This window comes from Neoarius graeffei, chromosome 7, assembly GCF_027579695.1.
Source record: "Neoarius graeffei isolate fNeoGra1 chromosome 7, fNeoGra1.pri, whole genome shotgun sequence".
Taxonomy (NCBI): Eukaryota; Metazoa; Chordata; class Actinopteri; order Siluriformes; family Ariidae; genus Neoarius; species Neoarius graeffei.
The window spans coordinates 266,602-288,326 of NC_083575.1; the positions used below are offsets into that span (position 1 = coordinate 266,602).

Sequence of the window (21,725 nt, forward strand, 5' to 3'; positions counted from 1 at the left end):
GAACAGGCAAATTTGGCAGGTCTTGAAAGTTTAATGAGATAAAATATCAATAACAAATTTGAATAAAAAAAAAGTTTGAAAATAAAAAATAAAATAGAAAAAAGTTTCTGAAAGTGTAACAGTGCATTCAATAAAACAATCATATATACAAAACAGAATAAAATAGAAAAGTTTCTGAAACGGTGCATTCAATAAAACACATTCAAAACAGAATAAAATAGAAATAACAGTTTTTTAAAGTGTAACTGTGCATTCAATAACAAACAAAATAGAATGAAAAAAAATCACTTCACAAAAAAAGAATAAAAATCACTGTTCACAAAAAAAAGAATAAAAATTCACTGTTCACCCGTTGCTGCTGACCAGCTGACCTGAAAAGAAAAAGGAACAAAATGTTTAAAAACAAGAACAATGAGCACATGTCCACAAAAGCATGATAAACCACCCTACTACCAACCACGAAATTTCTGTGATTGCACCAAATTAGACAGCAGAAGTATACCGTCTGTGTGGTGCAAATTTTAGAGTCTGCCCAAGGCATTCCTCCACTTCAGCTTCCGTATGGCCAGGAAATTTTGACGCATGCAGCTAGAAGGCAAAATAAAGGAAAGTTACACATCAAAACCTAGTCAGTCAAGCATGGCATAAAAGTGATGTGATCAATATATAAACACTTACCCTTTATAATCTTGCACAGAATGGACATCAAAGGACATTTTGGCCCGTCTGCCCCGCAAGCTGTACTGGGCGAGTACCTCATTATTTGCCGCTCGGCGTAGCATACGGTGAATGGCTGCCCCTAAACCTGCCCCTCCGACAGTTTCAAGAAAATGTTGCTGTAAAAAAATAAAAATAATTATACAATGAAAATTACTGTAGCGAGCTTATACGATAGATAGATAGATAGATAGATAGAATTACCATCTTGTTCCTCTTGTCTGGTTGTTCCAGACTCCTATCCAACTCCAGCAGCTCCATCACCATGCTGCATGGTTTAGCCAACACCACATCTTCTTGCTGGAGTTGAGGCGTGTGTGTCGGGGCGTTGGTCTCCACCAATGACTCGATCTTGTCAAACCTAGCCTCGAGCCTCCGCATCAAGCGACTCATGTGGGCCTCTGTGACTATGGGGACAAATGTGATGGAAGTTGTAATTTATAATGTACTTTCCTGAGTGTGTGAACTAGTTAGTGTGTATAAAAGTACTTACTTCTCTCAAACATGGCTGTGATAGCCGAGACACCCTGTCCGTCATGAAGCACCCGGCTGCTGGCTGAAGTTTTCAAAAAGAAAATATTAGTTTTCCTGTTCATGATTTTGTATTCCAACATCTGTAAATGGGAACTTGAAAGCAACTGTACCTTGAACAGAGTCAAAAGAGGTTTCCAGTGATTCTTGGAGGTGCCTGGCTGACTGAATTGGGTGTAGTGCCCAGCTGCTGGCTGAAGTTTTCAAAAAGAAAATATGTTAGTGTTCCTGTTCGTGACTTTGTATTCCAACATCTGTAAATGGGAACTTGAAAGCAACTGTACCTTGAACAGGGTCAACAGGACTTGGGCTAGGGTGGTGAGGACTGGCTCCAGTCCCGGCTGGTGTTGACCCTGAAAAGATGGTGCATATGGATGTTAAGTCATTTATTGGGGGGGGGGGGGGGGTTCTTATACATGGTATTCACAAAAGAAGAACCTATGATAATACATTAGACATTTACAAATAAATTGAAAAACACTTACATTGTGGTGGTAGTGGCATTGGGTCCTGCTGACCTGAAAAGAGCACACAAACATCAGATCAGTCACGTAATATGCACCGGTTATTCATCATGAATGTTAGCTCCAAGCTATGAATGATGATTTGGGAACTGTTAACTTACACACAGGGCTTCCAGGCACAGTCAGAGTCTTGGGTTGCTTCTTGGTTGCTGCTACCACTGGAGCAGAATCATCTGGAAGGAAAGACCATACAATGTGCAATGTAAATTTCTTGTAAATGACTTGAAAATGAACACTGAATTGAGTAACTAATGTTGTCATTAGTGAAGAGAGCTTACCATCATCAGAGGATTCGGAGACAAACCTCCTTGGGCGCTTACGCTGCCTTATTGCAAAAGTGTTCACATCATCCTCTGTCTCAACACTTGAGGACTCCATCAATTGCAAACACTTCTGTTCAGCTTTGGCGTATGAATCTATGGAAAATGACTTTTAGTCAGTAGCACAAAAAAAAAAGTACTGCCATAGAGAGAACAATTCAGTATATTCCATGTAGTGCATAGCAGCGATAGCTCACCTGTTTCGTCCCAGGTTTTCTTAACGGGATGTTTGGCCCAAGTTGTATTTGGTGCTCGGCACTTCACAACATGCAATCGCACATTGTGTGTCGTCCAGTAGCAGACCATGCCATGCTAAAAATGTATATAATTTAAAAATAATTTTATGTATATTTATATTTGCTATCAAAAATATATAGTCATATATGTAAGCATACATATTTGCTATGTATCGACAACAACAAAAAAAAAAGACTCGTACCTCAGAAGTGTGTCCAAGCCATGAAGATGGCACAACCTCAATAGCATTGTCTGTGAACTCATCTGTGAAAACAAAGGCATCATTAGCAACTTTCCTTGACCACACACGTTTGAGACATATTTGCAAAACAGATGGAATTCTCCTTTAAGGTATAACCACAACCAGAAAGAAATCACAAATTACCTTTTCGAAAGTAGAGTACTTGAACAGAAGCAGGCTTCAGTACTTCCAACAGAGACGTTTGCTTCCAAATCCAAGTTCCGGGTAGTGACTTTACTACACGCACCTACGTCCTCTTATCCATCTGTCCAGCCAATGAGGAGTGTTCGTTTTGCGTCACATGCCATTGCGTCAGGCAACCTGACCAATCAACAACTTATAGTGGCTAGGTCTCGTTTCTTCCTGTAGACCCCATGGGAACAAATCCAATGGATAAGGGAATCTGAACTATAAAATAAGTTACTTATTTTATAGTTCAGATTCCCTTATCCATTGGATTTAATACATGATGATTATTAACTTTTATGACAACCCTTCACACCAACAAAGTGTTGTTTTTCAACAGACAGTAAAAGTTACGTTACGTTTTCTGTGCAACCTCTGAACTACAATGCTTGTCTCATGCTATATTCTAAACTCCAAGCAATGTGGTTTGAGTGAGCTAGGCTAACAGAGTACTGCAGTAAACGTGTTGCTGATCTTTGCAGCCTACAAAAGTAGGCCCTCACTTGAGGTTTTATCCACCAACATACTATAGTTCGTCAAATAATACATGGGGAAATCTGTACTGCTGTTATGCCGCCGTTCTGAGGCACAAATACACAGACATTTTAACAGAGAACACCGTCACCTACACGACATGTATATCGATATGGAGTAATCATGCGTAACCTCGGCGCTATGGCGTTAGCCATGCTAAGGTATGCTACATAGCATTATATCAGCGTGCTAAATCACAACAAAGGTGAAAGAATTATGTACAAGTTCTTTGTCAGATGGGAGACTGGAAAAGACGTGTTTTAGAGATACCAACAACGATTCACTTCGTATAATGTGACTGGAGATGGAGATGGTTGTACGCATAGCAGCTAACTGCTAGGTGAATACTATTCACATTTATACAGAATAAAATAACACATTACCTGATCGCACGTACTGTAAATCCAGATAACGTACACTGGTGCTGGTAGTTCTAAATCCAACAAGGAGACTCGGTGAAATTTTCAAACAGCTAAATAAAAGGGCTATCGTAGCATCCATTAAGTCCGCCATTTTGTTATTTGCCTTAGAGCTGTTTGAAAGCACAGAGAATTCTGGGTAATGTGCAGGATGATGATGCATTGAAGCTACCTAGCTGGACTTTTATTTTTAGAAAATAAGAGAAGAGAAGTGGATTTTTGTATTGCAGCAGATTTTGTTAGTGGTACAGGGTGGATTTGGTTGTTGTTGGGACAAAGTACAAATAAGTTGATCAACGGAGCTGGGTGTGAGTGAGTTGGGGCAACAATAGGGATAATGTACCAGAAGTATGTGCATGAGAAAATGTAGGCATTATTGTAATGCAGCATGTTTTGAGGGCGAAATGTGTGACCATAACTTAAAGGTCAAACTTTTGTTGCTGCTCTGCCATATTATCAGGAGCCAATTTGCACCACACAAGACTGTGCACCAAGTCACAACGACCCATTGCCAAACCATGTTCACCCTCTTCATATGATATATGCTGCAGCCTGCTCATTACAGATCACTTGAATTCCACAAAAAACATCACCACTTCAATCCAAACAAATTTAGCCTATAAGTTTATTTCTGCAAATCAGCCACACTCTACCCACATTGCACTAACTAGAAAAACATTTAACCTGTCCATTTTTGCTTTCACCATTCCCTTCTTGCCCAGTAAAATATCTTTTACATTTAACACTCAAAATGCTTCCTTTCCTTCGTTCTTAATGGGGTCTCCTGGAATTGAATTGGAGTCGCCTGAAATAACCAATAGAAGGAAAATACTGAAAATAAAAATGTTCAACTAATTATGTTATATATTACAAATAAAATGCTATATATCAGCTTTGAAAAGAAAACATCCACGTAACTGAAGGCTAGGCTGCTGATCAAAATATAGAATATGTGACACTGTGCAATCTCTATAAAATCTAAAAAATGTGTATGGGGTCATGAGAAATTGGTGATGTAAAAATGGGGTCCCAGGCCAAAAAAGGTTGGCAACCACTGCTTTAGACAGTCAAAACACATTACTCAGGAATGTACATGGGTTTGTCGCCTATTTTTGTGAAAATTTCCTTGCAATATATCTCACAACTCAACATAGACTAGCCTATTTATCTGGCCTAGTATGCACACATTTCTGTTGACCATATGGTGTCTTCAATGTGTGAGGGTTGGATTCCAAACCAAAATGGCACGACATAACAATGCATAACAAAAGGAAAGTTATATGTGACAGTTTACTATGGCAAAAGAAAAGGCTACAAGTACAAAAGAGGTTGAAATAAAAGATTAAAAGATAATTTAGCCAGCATCAGGAAAAGCAGATAGTATAGTTCTCAGAACAACAAAAAAACAACCAAACATAACGTTGTGTGGAGGTTATAGTGTAACCAAATGATAACGTTTCAGTTGGTTAGTTACCTCAACGTTTTGGGGACGTTTGGCTTCGTTAGGTTTATGCATAACCATGAGGAAACGTTCTCTAAATGTTAGTTGTTGGTTACGTTCTAACAAACCTTTAGAGAACCATAGGCTAACGGTACATTAACGTTCTGTGTTACTAGGGAAGGTCCTGGGTTCAGGCCTGGTGAGGGTCCTTCTGTGTGGAGTTTGCATGTTCTCCCAGTGTCTGTGTGGGTTTTCTCAGGGTGCTCTTGTTTCCCCCACAGTCCAAAGAAATGTAGGTTACATTAATTCATGGCTCTAAATTGCCTGTGAGTGTGAATGGTTGTTTGTCTCTGTGTCAGCCCTGCAATGACCTGGTGATGTGTCCATCTTTCAATAGTTCACTTTTGTTTAATTTTATTAATATGCTGCCTTGGGCAATGATGTGAAATACAACACCAACAATTCAGGAGTTCCATCAATGACCATTTTCAGATTCTGTTCAGGAATTGGTTATAGATGTCCTGTCTGTTATTTACTGTGTGATTTACTGAACACTTTGAGCATTTGTTTGACCTTTGAGCTTTTACAAGACAAGAGGTTCCTTTTGGAATATGCAGACTGGTGTGTGAGAAAATGCAACTTTAAATACAATTGTAAATAATTCACCCTGTATACCATGGACATGAGAAACTTTCCACTTTTTTCACACATCCCTTGACGGGCTCTGTACATATGTAGTCATATAAATGTCAAGAAAAAAAATCAACAAGCAATGACATTTGGATGTTGTACAGTTGGTAACATGTCAGTTTCACAATTGAAAGTTTTCCAGTTTTACATTCTGGGGTGTTTTCAGTGTCATAGATGTGACATTTCCACTCATATTGGAAAACAAAATGCTTCAGAGCTTAGACAAGTTCAGCATTAGTGGATTAATCTCCATAACTTTTAATGAATACAGATAAATCCTCAAAATTCATATCATTATAGACATCCTAAAAATACATCACTTTTTTTGCATTATAGATGTAACATCAAACAGATATAATTCTATGGGAGATTACAGGTTTTCTACAAACTCTGTGAATTTCAAAGACAAGTACAGAAAGAATTACATGTGTACCATTTAAGAGACTTGACTGAACACCCAAAGTATCAATTTGAAAATGTTTGTTATTTTTGGAATGAATTACTTTCGGAAAACTGGTCTTCAGAATGTGACATTTTCAAGTTATGGATGTTATATTATACCTTATGAGCTAACAGGATATTTGTAATCATGTTGGGCAATGGATGTTAACAATAGGGAATGGGCAACTACTTCATGGCACCTTGCATTCTGGATAGTGGGCACCATAGCTTAGGATACACCTTTTGAAATATTTTAGCTGTAGCTTCAATCATTCCCTTACCAGCTTCTCATTTTTCTGTTTCTCCTGAAGTAACCATTTCTCTTGAATCTTTAGGCCATGGGGGAAGCTGTGGCCGAATGATTAGAGAAGCAGCTTTGGGATCAAAAGGTTGGTGGTTCAATTTTCTGCACCAACAGGAATGGCTGAAGTGCTCTTGAGTAAGGCACCTAACACCACGCTGCTCTGAGTATGTTGTCTGCCACTCTGGATACAAGTGTCTGCTAAATGCCTCGAATGTAAGTTAATGAGACAAAAAAAGTGCAATGTGTTGTTAATTAATAAATAAACAAAACTGGAATTGTTTATATCATAATAGTCAAGTTTATTTGTATAGAGCTTTTAACAATAAACATTGGCGCAAAGCAGCTTTACAGAATTTGAACGACTTAAAACATGAGCTAATTTTATCCCTAATCTATTCCTAATGACCAAGCCTGTGGCAACGGTGGCAAGGAAAAACTCCCTCAGACAACATGAGGAAGAAACCTCGAGAGGAACCAGACTCAAAAGGGAACCCATCCTCATTTGGGCAACAACAGACAGCATAACTATAATATTAACAGTTTTAACATGACGTCAGTTTCGTTGATGTTATAAACTCTTCATTGATGAAAACTTGAGTGCAAAATTGTTCATGACAACTGCAGTCCTAAAGTTAGCAAATCAACTGTAGTCCTCAGCCATAAAAGCATTACTGTAAGAGTCCAGCGCGTCCTCCAAGTGTGACTTTCAACTGTCCTCATGGGGCCATCCTCCACAGGAGCAATGTGATGAGACTCCAACCAGACCCAGGGCACCAGGATGGATCAAGCAGGTCAGAGGAGCAGAAGAGGTTCAGCATCTCGATCCCAGGACCGACATGTAACTCAGAGGGACAGATTTGGGGGAGAGGGGGGAGAGAGAGAGAGAGAAAACACAGGTTGTTAGGTATGCCCAATGTCACCTGAATAAGTGTAGGCAACAGGTGTCTATATCTAAAAATAACACAAGTATTAAGTCTGTGTGGTAGACTCACAGAGACGAGAGTCCTGACATCAGGCATAATACAACAATGGCATGTTAATATGGTTAAAAAATATTATGACCTGCTCTGGCTGGATGCTTGATTGGGTGATGGGTGCACACTCCTCAGCAATGAGACAGTTGGAATTATAGATCAGAGTGAGTGCAGGCAGATGCGTCCCTTAGGGCTTGCCAAGACAATTCAGTTACATTTCACCGCGTCTGGGACATGCGACAGAATGTCTGACGGCCGATTCCCTGCAGGCTATGAGACCCAGTCGAGGTCTCCACCCTCTCCACCAAAAGATTTCCTGTTGACTCCATGTAACTCAGAGGGACAGATTTGGGGGGAGGGGGGAAGAGAGAGAGAGGGAGAGAAAACACAGGTTGTTAGTTATGCCCAATGTCACCTGAATAAGTAGGAACAGTATACATTTTGCACTGAGTACAAGCAGGGACTCCGGCAACTAACTATAACAGCATAACTAAAAGGGGAGAGCCAGAAGGTAACACAGGCATGAGGGAGCCCCGGGACATAAAGCAGCCAGCCACTACACCGTCAACAAACTCGAGTGAGCAAGCGAGTGGGGACTGACAGCATCCATACATCCCAGTTTACCAAAACATTCTGTCTGAGGACCCTCCAGATCTACACCTTTACCTCATAAACACTATTAACAAAAGGCTTGACTAAAAAGATATGTTTTCAGCCTAGACTTAAATGCTGAGACTGTGTCTGATTCCCGAACATTACTTGGAAGGCTGTTCCATAACCGTGGGGCTTTGTAAGAAAAGGCTCTGCCCCCTAATGTTGCTTTCACTATAGAGAGCATGCATGTGACATCACGAGGTCACGTGATATTTGTTTATCTGCCATCTGGCATGGCCGCGCATAGAACTTAGACGAACCCATTGTAATTATCAAGTGTATGGGAGTAGCTCTTTCAAGAATGGTTATATCTTGTTCAGCATTTGGTTGTACCAATAGACAGGGCCAAAAGGAGGGCCTGTCATTTTATAGATTCCCCGCAGACGAGGAGAGATGCTGTTTTTAGTCACTGCACACTTTATTGGACCGTTGGGGTCGTTTCAAAATATTAGTTGGAACTTGCTGTATAATTGTAGTATACTGCACCACCTATCACCAAGTTGTGATCAAAAAAATATAATTGGTTTTCACATGGACGTGTAATATTAATGTTCTTAATAAAATATGTATACAAATGCATAACTTGTTTATAAAGTTCTTTCTATCAGATTGTGTAAAGTACTGAAAAAGAATATGTATGTTATTTTAGGCACAAGCCCTGTGATGATCTGGCAACTTGTCCAGGGTGTACCCCGCCTTTCGCCCGTAGTCAGCTGGGATAGGCTCCAGCTTGCCTGCGACCCTGTAGAAGGATAAAGCGGCTAGAGATAATGAGATGAGATGAGATTTTAGGCACATAGAGGTGCAAGAAAATATTTTTAATTTGTTTGAATATAGAAGCTGGACATATCTGTGACCCCTATACATTTATATCTGATATTGAATAATAATTCTGCACAGATAAAGATAGCGGTGATTTGTGATTTTTTTTTTTTCAGACAAAAACATACATATTTACAACCCTGTCATTATCTGGAACTGAGTTTAGATTTCGAACATTCTTACGATAAAACGTCCTGCATAGTCTATTTATGATAAACGTCTTAATGCCACTTACCCGTGAGGTTATCAAGTAGACATTCTTCTTCGGAACCTTCCAGAGGTATAGTTGGGATACCCATCCCACAAAAAAATATTTATAAACTTCCAGGCTCTTGTAAGCTTTGAGGGCTTTGCCAGTGTAACACGATTCACAATTAACAAGAAAATTGTAAATGTCGTGGTAGGCCAGATCAGGCAAATCGCTGGCACCGCAGCTCCGAATTTCCCTGAACAAGGATTGCGGCAAGTTGTACGGATCTGCAATCCCCAACCTGGAACACTTTTCCACGTAACGCTGCCTCACGTCACCTTCAAGATGCTGAACAAACTTAGACAAGTTATCGCGTGATGTAGATGGGGTATTTTCCGAATTTTCTTGCAGATTACTCCCTGGATCCATTACGCTCGCGCAAGGTAAACAATCCTGAAGCCGTCCAAAATGGCGGAGTAAACACGGATGTGTCACGTGACTGCACATCCTCTATATGAGGTACCAGCAGATAGCCTGCAACTTTTGATCTAAGTAGGCATGGCGGGTCATAAAGGAGCAGTTTTTCACTTAGGTACTGTGGTGCGAGACCATTTAGTGCTTTAAAGGTCAATAGTAGTATTTTATAATTAATACGGAATTTGATTGGGAGTTAATACAGTGTGGATAAGACAGGCGTGATGTGGTCATATTTTCTAGTTCTAGTAAGGACTCTTGCAGCTGCATTTTGAACTCACTGGAGCTTGATTATGCACTTATTGGAACATCCAGACAGTAAGGCATTACAATAATCCAACCTGGAGGTAATGAAAGCATGAACTAGTTTTTCTGCGTCATGTAGTGACATTAAATTTCTTATCTTAGCAATATTTCTGAGATGAAAGAAAGCTATCTGGGTAATGTTATCAATGTGAGTTTCGAATGAAAGACTGGGGTCAATAATCACTCCGAGGTCTTTTACTGCTGCACGTGAAGAAACAGAAAGGCCATCCAGAGTCACTGTGTAATCAGAAAACTTACTTCTAGCTGCATGTGGTCCGAGTACAAGTACTTCAGTCTTGTCAGAGTTAAGCAGAAGGAAATTAATAAGCATCCAGTGTCTAACATCCTTAACACATTCCTCAATTCTATTAAGCTGGTGTCTCTCATCAGGTTTTGCAGAAACATACAACTGTGTGTCATCAGCATAACAGTGGAAACTAATAAAATGTTTACGAATAATATCACCCAGAGATAACATATATAAAAAAAAAGCAGTGGACCCAAGACGGAATACCGAACTTTACCTCAGAACATCTAGAATTATCACCATTTATATCAACACCTACACTATGTGCTCACATACACAAGCACACATTAGCAACAAGCTAGACCTAACACACCTTTCTTTGTTTAACTCCACGAGGTGGTCCTTGGGCCTTAAATCCTCTCCCACAAACACGTGGAGTTAAGGCCTCTGCATGCTCTTGCGACAAGGCTTTCGCAGATAGCTTTTCGCAGACAGTTGTAATTTATTGTTGAGCGGGGGAATAGGCATGCGCGATGTTATTCACCGGCACAACGCAAGGGGGCACGAAGTCACTAGGAGTAGTTGGTGGGTGTGGTTAGTGGAGTGTTTATCCTCCGGTTACTTATAATGACTAGAACTTTTTTTTTATAATGACTAGAACTGGAGTCATATAGATGTACGTACTTCCTCACTTCCTCAATCAACCGCTCTTCATGCTGCTCCATCTTCGCTCGTGTTTTTAAAAATGCCGGTCGTGAAAACAAAACAAACTGGGAAAGTAGGGAAGCGGAAGTGCGTGTGCAGCGGATGTAGAGTGGACCAATCGGAGCCCTCTTGTCTGCGGCGCTGTCTGCGAGGCTTCTGCAGTGGTCACAATTTTTGGGAGGTGCGCACAGAGCATCTGCGAAGGTGGGGGGGTTACGCAGACACTGTCTGTGACACCATCTGCGAGGACTGGGTTGTCAGCATAAATTGGCCTTTAGCCACAAGAGCCAACCCTCTCAAGAGCAACACCCAAGGTCTCTCTCTCTCTCTCTCTCTCTCTTTCTCACACACACACACACACATAAACACACACCACTGTATATATTCCAACTGATTATCCATTTTTATCTTTGTTATAATAAATCCATTTATTATTAAAACTGTGTATTCATTTGTTGGTGTCCCAATATTTTCGAAGTACCCAATCTCTCAAAGAATTCAAAAAGGTGCAGATGATTTATGTAATATGGTAATTGATCAATAATAATTTGGAAATATACCATAATTTAGCTGTTTGGTAATTTATCCAGGATTAATGAAATGATTCACTAAAATTTCAGCGGTTCCCAAACTTTTTTGGCCACGCACCCCCTTCTATACTCCAACCAGGTTGACGCACCCCCAGTTCTCCAGTTTCAAAAAACGCACGCTTTCTTATAAAGGCAGCATCTTTAATTGTGCTAAAATGATAAACATAATTTTCCACACCTGCAGGAAACCACAAAAGTGAAAAAAAAACACCAAAGCTTTCTTACAAAGGCAGCACGTCGTGCTCGAATGAGAACATCGAATCACATTTTATGCGCTCTCGTATTTGAATTGGATAGAATTTGATTGAAATGTAACAGTTTTAAAAAGTTGCAACCCGGTAAATATGCAAATTCATTACAAAGGGAGATCACATTGAGGCATGTAGTCTACCAGCCAGATATGGGGAAAATATATGATTTTCATCCGTGCTTAAAACACTAGCAACACAAGTGTCATTACAAGGTTATGAAAATGAATTGAGAATGAATTTAATTTTCAAAAAAGTTAACATATAATAACAGTAAAAATAGCAATGATAATTATGAACATATGCATTTTAAAGAGATACAACAATTAAGGAGCATATCAGGAACAGATAAAGAAGAGGATCCATCTGATTGTGAAGTGCAGTGCTGGTGGCTCATTCTGCAGCAAGAGAGAGAGACAGACAGACAGACAGACAGTGGGTGGGTCAGTAGGCTATATAGGTCCTATTTTCAGTAGCAGTATATATTTTTAGCAAGACCAATGCCATTTGGCCAAATACATACCAATATTAATGCGACGGATGGGCCTGCATCTTGGCACAGAGCTCTCTGATGTTTGGGGTAATTGAAGACAGTCTCAGCCTCAAATCTTTCTCAACATCTCCCAGTCTTTGCCGATGTTTAGTTGCCGATCGGCATTTAGTTTTGCCGATTTCAACCAGTTGAGCATCGAGAAATGAATGAATTAATTAATGAAGCCACAAACTACTGCAGAACTGTTACGGCGTAGAAGAGGAGTTAAAAATTGCCATTACATTTTTTTATCTTGCGCACACCCTAGTGGCAGCTTGAGCACCCCCGGGGGTGCACGCACCACACTTTGGGAAACCCTGCACTAAATGATTCACTGAACGATTCACTTCAAACGATTCAATGAGGCTGATTCTATGGTATGATTCAATTCAAATGAGTCAAATTAAACGATTCAATGGGATTGATTCAATATAATTATTAACCTTCAAATTTAATGAGACTGATTTAATGAGATTGATCACTTAATATTAATAGTAACTGTGATTGTACCTACATAATTGGTGCCCCGTGTGAGGAGATTGGTTTGTTGACTTCTTGAATATTGTTGCAACAACAAATAAACTACCAGTTTGATTCATCAACTGCTAAGGTATATTCCCAGGTGTGTTAAAACGGTTAACAGTAGCATGATAACCATATCACAAAGTACTCATAACCTATTGATAACTTAGGATAAGAGAGCATTTACAAACAAACCTTAATTAATTAATTACATAGTTAATGTTAATTAATAAAAATTAATTAATAAACTAACTCATTGATTAATTAATTATCATCACAAGGGTGAGTGGAGAGGTCGGCAAAGTAAGGCCAGGAGGGACCGAGGGCAAGTCCACAGTGACTGTGGCAACCGCCCATCACATGGAAAGGGTCGTAGGGAACAAAACGGTTGGCAGCAAGACCATCATCTCTGCTCTGGCCAGAAACGGCAGAAGCATTCTGACCGTAGCTCTAAACATAAGGGTAGAGATGAACAACACAGTGACTCAGACCAACCTGGTAAGATCTGCTCAGAGCTGGATTCTTTAAAAGCCCAGTTGGCTGAGATTGAAGAACTGTTACAAAAACAGTCAAATCCCTCAACAGATAAAACAAAAGAGCCCAAGAAAAATGACAAGCTATTCACTGGCATGACTAGGCCAGGAACCACGGGTATATCTCGAAAAAGGGGGAAAGAGATCCCTCTGAAACAGCAGTCGAGGGTCAGGATGTAGGGCCCCCTGGTGGCTAAGGCAAACACACAAACGCGCCTCTCACGTGCACTAAAGTCTTCACCACCATTTCTCAGACACACAGCTCTCACAAGGCGACCCAATCCCAACCAAGCCCTGCAACATAAACTTAGTCAGCTTTACACAAAACAAAAAAGTTCCCAGTCGCGTATCGCATTAGGACATCCAGACCTAATCAAACGCTCTCATATCAATGGGTCCATAATAATCGAATCAAACCTTTTGAACAAGTCCTCACTCCAAAAAGGGGGGATGACAGCTAGGCCCATCCTGTCCACCTAGCTTGTACACATCACTCACCCATAAGCGTACACTAACATTCCCAGTCAGACTTATCAACCCAATGAAGTAATAACCCTTCGGTATAACATGGTAGATAAAATACTAAAATCCGCTATTATTACTACTGTGTATTCATCGCAAATACACCTGGCATGTAGTCTTGGCAGTGCTATCCTCATTTTTATGAATCCACAAGACTTAGAGATGTGCACCTCCACTAAAGACATCCACTGGGTCTGCCCAGGCAACCCATACATGACACTACGCCAAGCTGGATAAGATGGTCTGTGTCCCTGACAGCTTTAGCCGCAGTAGCGCACACTTTCTAGCCAGACCACCCACTGCTATCACCTCCTCAGAAGATTAGGTTTGCCAACCCAAACACTAATACTTCTTTCCTTCCTTCATTTCTTCTCTTTTCTTGTTTTTTTATGCATAAGAAATTAAACACTACATGTTTCATGTTTAATGTTTAAATTTTTTTTGAGATGTGATTTTGATCTAGTTAGCTAGAGTGATTATATGCCCAAAATGCCTATAGTGAGTATATGCCCAAAATGCCTCTGCCTCCAACTGTCTTACTGGAACTCATCAGTTTACACAGTTTTCGCAGGACATCATGGACTGTGCAGAGCAAGGCTACCTCAAGGACTATGGACATATGGACTGTACAGTACTGTGCTCTCAGTGCTACGACTCCATCATACCCCTGAGACCAAAAGGGAGAATGTAGGTACAGTCCGCCATTTTGTGTCTAAGAACTACAACTCCCAGCCAACTTCCACGTGACCTATGTCACGCCTGGGCGGGATCATGTACGTCATCCTCCAGGAGGGCATAAACCGCCTGGAATGCTCAGCTCTTTGTCACTGGTGTCTGGTTTTCAAGAAATCTAGACGCACAAAAGGGATGCTCTTTATCAAAAAGACATTTTTTTTCCTTTCTTTCTTGCAAGATCCATCATTCAGCGTGATTTCTTACCCTTGGCCAAGGTAAAAATCTAAGATTGCGCGATTTTAAACTCAGTGAGTTACAACCAGTTTATTCGTATTAGAAGTGATGTCATGACTGCAGCCCAGGCAGTTAAAAGTTAAGAAGCAATTGAATCCTTTTTAACTCAAAAGCGCTGTGCATATTATTCTGATCAGAGACTTCTCCTCACGAATGCTGAAGTTCGGATCAAGAATCCTCTGCCTTCCCGGAAACCGACCCAAGTGCTCCGCTGGATCAGAAAGTTCTCTCTCTGCGCCTGCTACAGAAGCAGCTCACGTTTTTCCACTACAGTGAAAACTCAGTAAGACTAGCATTTTTGGGCATAATAGTAATAATAATAATAATAATAATAATAATAAAACTAGTATTAGGAATTAGCTTTATGAAGTAGTGTGAATTTTGAACTCAGAAACGGTTTATCTGTTACACTGAAAACACTTAGTGTGTTGAATTGATTGATTTGTTCTATGTTCTCTCAATTGTTTTATTAGATAGGCTGTGCATGTTTCTTTCTTTCATTCCTTACTAATATTCTCAATCTCCTTAACACACCTTTTGACCTTATCAAGGTTTCAGTGGATTCAGCACTGTTATAAGTTAGTGAAATTAGCCTGTGGTTAATTTCTTTTGGCTCATTAGCATCGAAAGCTAATTCTTTTGTTCCATGAGCCTCTACATGTGGTAGCCCTTCCCCCACGCACACACATACCAACACATCAGATAACAAAATTCCTGTGTCTCAGCTAGCAACCAAGCTAGACCCTCACACACACATACCTTTGCTCAAGCCTAGAGGCCTACAATATGTGCTCACATACACAAGCACACATTAGCAACAAGCTAGACCTAACACACCTTTCTTTGTTTAACTCCACGAAGTGGTCCTTGGGCCTTAACTCCTCCCCCACAAACACGTGGAGTTAGCCACGAGAGCCAACCCTCTCAAGAGCAACACCCAAGGTCTCTCTCTCTCTCTCTCTCTCTCTCTCTCTCTCTCTTTCTCACACACACACACACACACACACACACACACACACACACACACACACACACACACATAAACGCACACCACTGTATATATTCCAACTGATTATCCATTTTTATCTTTGTTATAATAAATCCATTTATTATTAAAACTGTGTATTCATTTGTTGGTGTCCCAATATTTTTGAAGTACCCAATCTCTCAAAGAATTCAAAAAGGTGCAGATGATTTATGTAATATGGTAAGTGATCAATAATAATTTGGAAATATACCATAATTTAGCTGTTTGGTAATTTATCCAGGATTAATGAAATTATTCACTAAATGATTCATTGAACGATTCAATGAACGATTCACTAAATGATTCACTAAATGATTCACTGAACGATTCACTTCAAACAATTCAATGAGACTGATTCTATGATATGATCCAATTCAAATGAGTCAAATTAAACGATTCAATGGGATTGATTCAATATAATTATTAACCTTCAAATTTAATGAGACTGATTTAATGAGATTGATCACTTAATATTAATAGTAACTGTGATTGTACCTACAGTGTGCATGGCAGGGTTGCAAGGAGAAAGCCACTGCTCTCCAAAAAGAACATTGCTGCTCATCTGCAGTTTGCTAAAGATCACGTGGACAAGCCAGAAGGCTATTGGAAAAATGTTTTGTGGACGGATGAGACCAGAATAGAACTTTTTGGTTTAAATGGGAAGCGTTACATTTGGAGAAAGGAAAACACTGCATTCCAGCATAAGACCCTTATCCCATCTGTGAAACATGGTGGTGGTAGTATCATGGTTTGGGCCTGTTTTGCTGCATCTGGGCCAGGATGGCTTGCCATCATTGATGGAACAATGAATTCTGAATTATACTAGTGAATTCTAAAGGAAAATGTCAGGACATCTGTCCATGAACTGAATCTCAAGAGAAGGTGGGTCATGCAGCAAGACACTGACCCTAAGCACACAAGTCATTCTACCAAAGAATGGTTAAAGAAGAATAAAGTTAATGTTTTGGAATGGCCAAGTCAAAGTCCTGACCTTAATCCAATTGAAATGTTGTGGAAGGACCTGAAGCGAGCAGTTCATGTGAGGAAACCCACCAACATCCCAGAGTTGAAGCTGTTCTGTACGGAGGAATGGGCTAAAATTCCTCCAAGCCGGTGTGCAGGACTGATCAACAGTTACCAGAAACATTTAGTTGCAGTTATTGCTGCACAAGGGGGTCACACCAGATACTGAAAGCAAAGGTTCACATACTTTTGCCACTGACAGATATGTAATATTGGATCATTTTCCTCAATAAATAAATGACCAAGTATAATATTTTTGTCTCATTTCTTTAACTGGATTCTCTTTATCTACTTTTAGAACTTGTGTGAAAATCTGATGATGTTTTAGGTCATATTTCTACAGAAATATAGAAAATTCTAAAGGGTTCACAAACTTTCAAGCACCACTGTATGTTTTCAGCCGAGACGTAAGTGCTGAGACTGCATCTGATGCCCGAACTCTATTTGGAAGGCTGTTCCATAACTGTGGGGCTTTGTAAGAAAAGGCTCTGCCCCTTGAGGTAGCCTGCACCTTTTGATCTAAGTAGGCATGGCGGGTCATAAAGGGCCAGAATTTAGCTCAGGTACTGTGGCGTGAGACCATTCAGTGATTTAAAGGTCAATAGTAGTATTTTATAAACAATATGGAATTTGACTGGGAGGAATTTTGTATGGATCTTAACTGCTAATAAACTCTAATTTCTGCATATATTTATCCTTCACTTCTTTCTGACTTAGATTATCCAAGTAATCTGATAGTAAAGCTTTTTTAGCTGTAGTTTTCTTAGGACAACAGCAACAGATGTCAAACATCTTTGCTTGGCTTCACTATGTAAACAAAGTTCACTTGTCCCCCAGGACTAGGGTAGCGACAGTTGCTAACGTAAATGTGACATCAGTGCAAGGGGTTTAAAACTGCCCACTACTCTGGGGGGGGGGGGGGGGGGTGCTCATTGCTCACTTGTATATGCATGTGTGTATTAACTGCTTTAGATGGGTGTGGCAGCGGGGGCGTGGTCAAGTGCTGGTCTGTGACAGGAGGGCGGAGTCAGGGAAGGTAAGTGGCAGAATCGCTACACCTGACGGCAATTAACCTGTGTTTGTGTGTGTTTTCCCAGTGACCACGCCCTATTTAAGGAGGGAGAGCGAGAGCAGAGGGGCTGATCCTGAAACCAGATGCCGGTTGCATGTGTGCATCTGTGTGAGCGTATTATTAGACTGAAAAGTGTGGCAATAAAAGCCGTAATTGACAAACCTGATCTCTGTCCTGCCGTCCTCTGTGCTCCACCCTTAGTTGAAAGTGTTACAATGGGTTAAATGCAGAGGAGGAATTTCATTGTGCTTAAGTGTACATGTGACAAATAAAGGCTTCTTCTTCTTCTTTGGCTTGCAAACCTAATAAAATTAAAAAGGCAATAGTTTGGAAACTATTTAAGATTAGTTTAGTGTGGGGGCAGTATTGCCAGTTGGCAAACTGAGGATAGGGGGAAAGGGGGTTTATGAAATTAATAATCTAGGGGAAGTGCTGCTGAAATTTTTTTCACTCATTTGAAAGTAATGCCCACCCTAAAGGGAAAATTAAGTTTTTTTGTTCATGTCCAGTTTAATATCAATTCTTATTGTAATCACATCAAATTTGTAATGCCGATATACAACCCCAATTCCAAAAAAGTTGGGACAAAGTACAAATTGTAAATAAAAATAGAATGCAATAATTTACAAATCTCAAAAACTGATATTGTATTCACAATAGAACATAGACAACATATCAAATGTCGAAAGTGAGACATTTTGAAATTTCATGCCAAATATTGGCTCATGTGAAATTTCATGACAGCAACACATCTCAAAAAAGTTGGGACAGAGGCAATAAGAGGCTGGAAAAGTTAAAGGTACAAAAAAGGAACAGCTGGAGGAGCAAATTGCAACTCATTAGGTCAATTGGCAATAGGTCATTAACATGACTGGGTATAAAAAGAGCATCTTGGAGTGGCAGCGGCTCTCAGAAGTAAACATGGGAAGATCACCAATCCCCCTAATTCTGCGCCGACAAATAGTGGAGCAATATCAGAAAGGAGTTCGACAGTGTAAAATTGCAAAGAGTTTGAACATATCATCTACAGTGCATAATATCATCAAAAGATTCAGAGAATCTGGAAGAATCTCTGTGCGTAAGGGTCAAGGCCGGAAAACCATACTGGGTGCCTGTGATCTTCGGGCCCTTAGACGGCACTGCATCACATACAGACATGCTTCTGTATTGGAAGTCACAAAATGGTCTCAGGAATATTTCCAGAGAAATCTGTGAACACAATTCACCGTGCCATCTGCCGTTGCCAGCTAAAACTCTATAGTTCAAAGAAGAAGCCGTATCTAAACATGATCCAGAAGCGCAGACGTCTTCTCTGGGCCAAGGATCATTTAAAATGGACTGTGGCAAAGTGGAAAACTGTTCTGTGGTCAGACGAATCAAAATTTGAAGTTCTTTATGGGATTCAGGGACGCCGTGTCATTCAGACTAAAGAGGAGAAGGATGACCCAAGTTGTTATCAGTGCTCAGTTCAGAAGCCTGCAACTCTGATGGTATGGGGTTGCATTAGTGCGTGTGGCATGGGCAGCTTACACATCTGGAAAGACACCATCAATGCTGAAAGGTATATCCAGGTTCTAGAGCAACATTTGCTCCCATCCAGACGACGTCTCTTTCAGGGAAGACCTTGCATTTTCCAACATGACAATGCCAAACCACATACTGCATCAATTACAGCATCATGGCTGTGTAGAAGAAGGGTCCGGGTACTGAACTGGCCAGCCTGCAGTCCAGATCTTTCACCCATAGAAAACATTTGGCGCATCATAAAACGGAAGATATGACAAAAAAGACCTAAGACAGTTGAGCAACTAGAATCCTACATTAGACAAGAATGGGTTAACATTCCTATCCCTAAACTTGAGCAACTTGTCTCCTCAGTCCCCAGACGTTTACAGACTGTTGTAAAGAGAAAAGGGGATGTCTCTCAGTGGGAAACATGGCCTTGTCCCAACTTTTTTGAGATGTGTTGTTGTCATGAAATTTAAAATCACCTATTTTTTCTCTTTAAATGATACATTTTCTCAGTTTAAACATTTGATATGTCATCTAACTTCTATTCTGAACAAAATATGGAATTTTGAAACTTCCATATCATTGCATTCCGTTTTTATTTACAATTTGTACTTTGTCCCAACTTTTTTGGAATCGGGGTTGTATTTTAGCATGCACAGGAATGTTACAGGAATAATTTGCTGTAATTAGTATTTTTCTGTGAAAATTGAGAATGCTTTGTGACTGTACAAAATCTTTCGGATGAGCTTTGGTATACGCATTGCTACCATTTCTTGTTTAATTAACTATCCTGATACTCTTTTAAAACAACCTTCAATACCTGTGGATTGATTCTAAATTTATTCAAAATTTACTAATAATAATCATTAAGCTGTTTTACTCTTAATCAGGTCAATGGCTTTGTGCCATAGTTCAAGGCTAAGGATCCGTCTTTTAGAGACACACACTCCGCCTTACTCCATCCCCACCTCTCAAAAAAAGGAAAACTGCCGCTGAGGCGACACACGATTGGAAAGACCGACTGCAACAAAATGAACCTGAGAGATGGGCTGAATACATCCAAATAGGCAGAGAGGCAACAAAAGCCTACAGAAAAAATTGTTCTGAAGAAAAGAAGGTACATTTTTTACAAAAACCTAAATCAAAGTGTGCATTAGACATATTTTGCAAATGCATCTATTGTTGATATATTTGTCAATAAGAATATGTGTATGGCAGCAGGGCCGTCGACAGGGGGGGACAACCGGGTATTTTGTCCCGGGCCCAGGCATGAGGGGGGGCCCAGAACTGGTCCCTCATGAAGATGCCATTAATCATTCTGTTTCATTTCAAAATGTGTTGATTTGGGGGAGAAAAATGTGCTATATTTGCATTCAATGAATGATTTCTGGTTCTTTTGCCTTTATTGTCTTCGAAAATAGATTCAAGAACCCACCTACCACCCCTAATGCAGAAATGGTTTGGTCTTTGATTAAGGCGCCAAATAACACGGCACTATTCCATCATAACGCTTCGACAATAAGCGTGCGAGGCCGTTTGCCAACATGCACAAGTCAGGAGCAAAGAAAAGAAAAGAGAAAAAGAGATGAAGAAGCCAAGAGCCTCAGGGGCTCACTGCATATATATTTTAGAAAAGATTCAGATGATGCAGCTGAGCCAGGTAAGACACAGATAACTTTTTTCCAGCCCCGTAATGTAACCCCAGCACGCGCGATGCGCCATTCATAATTATAAAGTAGGGGATAGCAGGGTACACTGAGTGAACACTGAAATGCACAGGGCATTGAATTATTTCATAAACATATCGGTTTAATAACACTGTGTTGCATATATCTCAATGAAGCAAAGAATAGCACATTGGCCCGCAATCATATCCAAATGTTTTAGGCACGCTTGCTGAGCTGCGCTGAGCTGGACTCCGGTTAGCTGAAAGCCCGTGGAATGCTGCCTCTTGTTAATTAAACCTTATTTTGTTGGAAATCATCCCGTGTAGATACGACGGCATGTGAAATTGCCAGCTAGATAGAGTTTAATGTAACGAATGGGCTATAAATGGGGTGTTTTGAGGTTAGTCTGTTGCAAAACATTAAACTTTCGCTTAGACTGGATACTCTTCAAACAATTCCCTTGCTCAAGTGAAAAATGATAGGCCTGTATGAAAAGCGCAATTAATGAAAGTAGCCTAATAAGCCCTAAATGAATAAAACAACCTCTGTTT

At 40.2% G+C, this 21,725-nt stretch overlaps 1 protein-coding gene across 2 annotated transcripts; it reads right to left on the bottom strand.

The window, feature by feature from the left end:
• Positions 1–321: 321 nt before the first annotated feature.
• On the bottom strand, positions 322–3,760 carry LOC132888992 (uncharacterized). 2 transcript variants are annotated; one of them, XM_060925090.1, is made up of 14 exons: positions 3,674–3,760; positions 2,715–2,933; positions 2,532–2,593; positions 2,290–2,404; positions 2,051–2,188; positions 1,874–1,945; positions 1,734–1,766; positions 1,533–1,601; positions 1,362–1,442; positions 1,211–1,273; positions 922–1,124; positions 679–836; positions 503–588; positions 322–371 (listed from the first exon to the last, which is right to left on the bottom strand). In XM_060925090.1, the coding sequence occupies exons 4-13, from the start codon at positions 2,396–2,398 to the stop codon at positions 522–524; spliced, it is 993 nt and encodes a 330-aa protein (XP_060781073.1). In that variant the 5' UTR covers positions 2,399–2,404; positions 2,532–2,593; positions 2,715–2,933; positions 3,674–3,760; the 3' UTR covers positions 322–371; positions 503–521. The 2 variants fall into 2 exon arrangements, with proteins under 2 accessions (XP_060781073.1, XP_060781071.1); XM_060925088.1 differs by lacking the exon at positions 3,674–3,760 and having other exon boundaries at positions 2,715–2,960.
• Positions 3,761–21,725: the final 17,965 nt, after the last annotated feature.

What these genes read in the sequence shown, in the direction of transcription:
- LOC132888992 (XM_060925090.1), bottom strand. Translation starts at nt 2,398, where the DNA reads ATGGTCTGCTACTGGACGACACACAATGTGCGATTGCATGTTGTGAAG. An exon ending in TGTGCCTGGAAGCCCTGTGT is followed by an intron (nt 1,767 to 1,873) that starts GTAAGTTAACAG and finishes TGCTCTTTTCAG; the next exon opens with GTCAGCAGGACCCAATGCCA. An exon ending in CTCTTTTGACTCTGTTCAAG is followed by an intron (nt 1,274 to 1,361) that starts GTACAGTTGCTT and finishes TGAAAACTTCAG; the next exon opens with CCAGCAGCCGGGTGCTTCAT.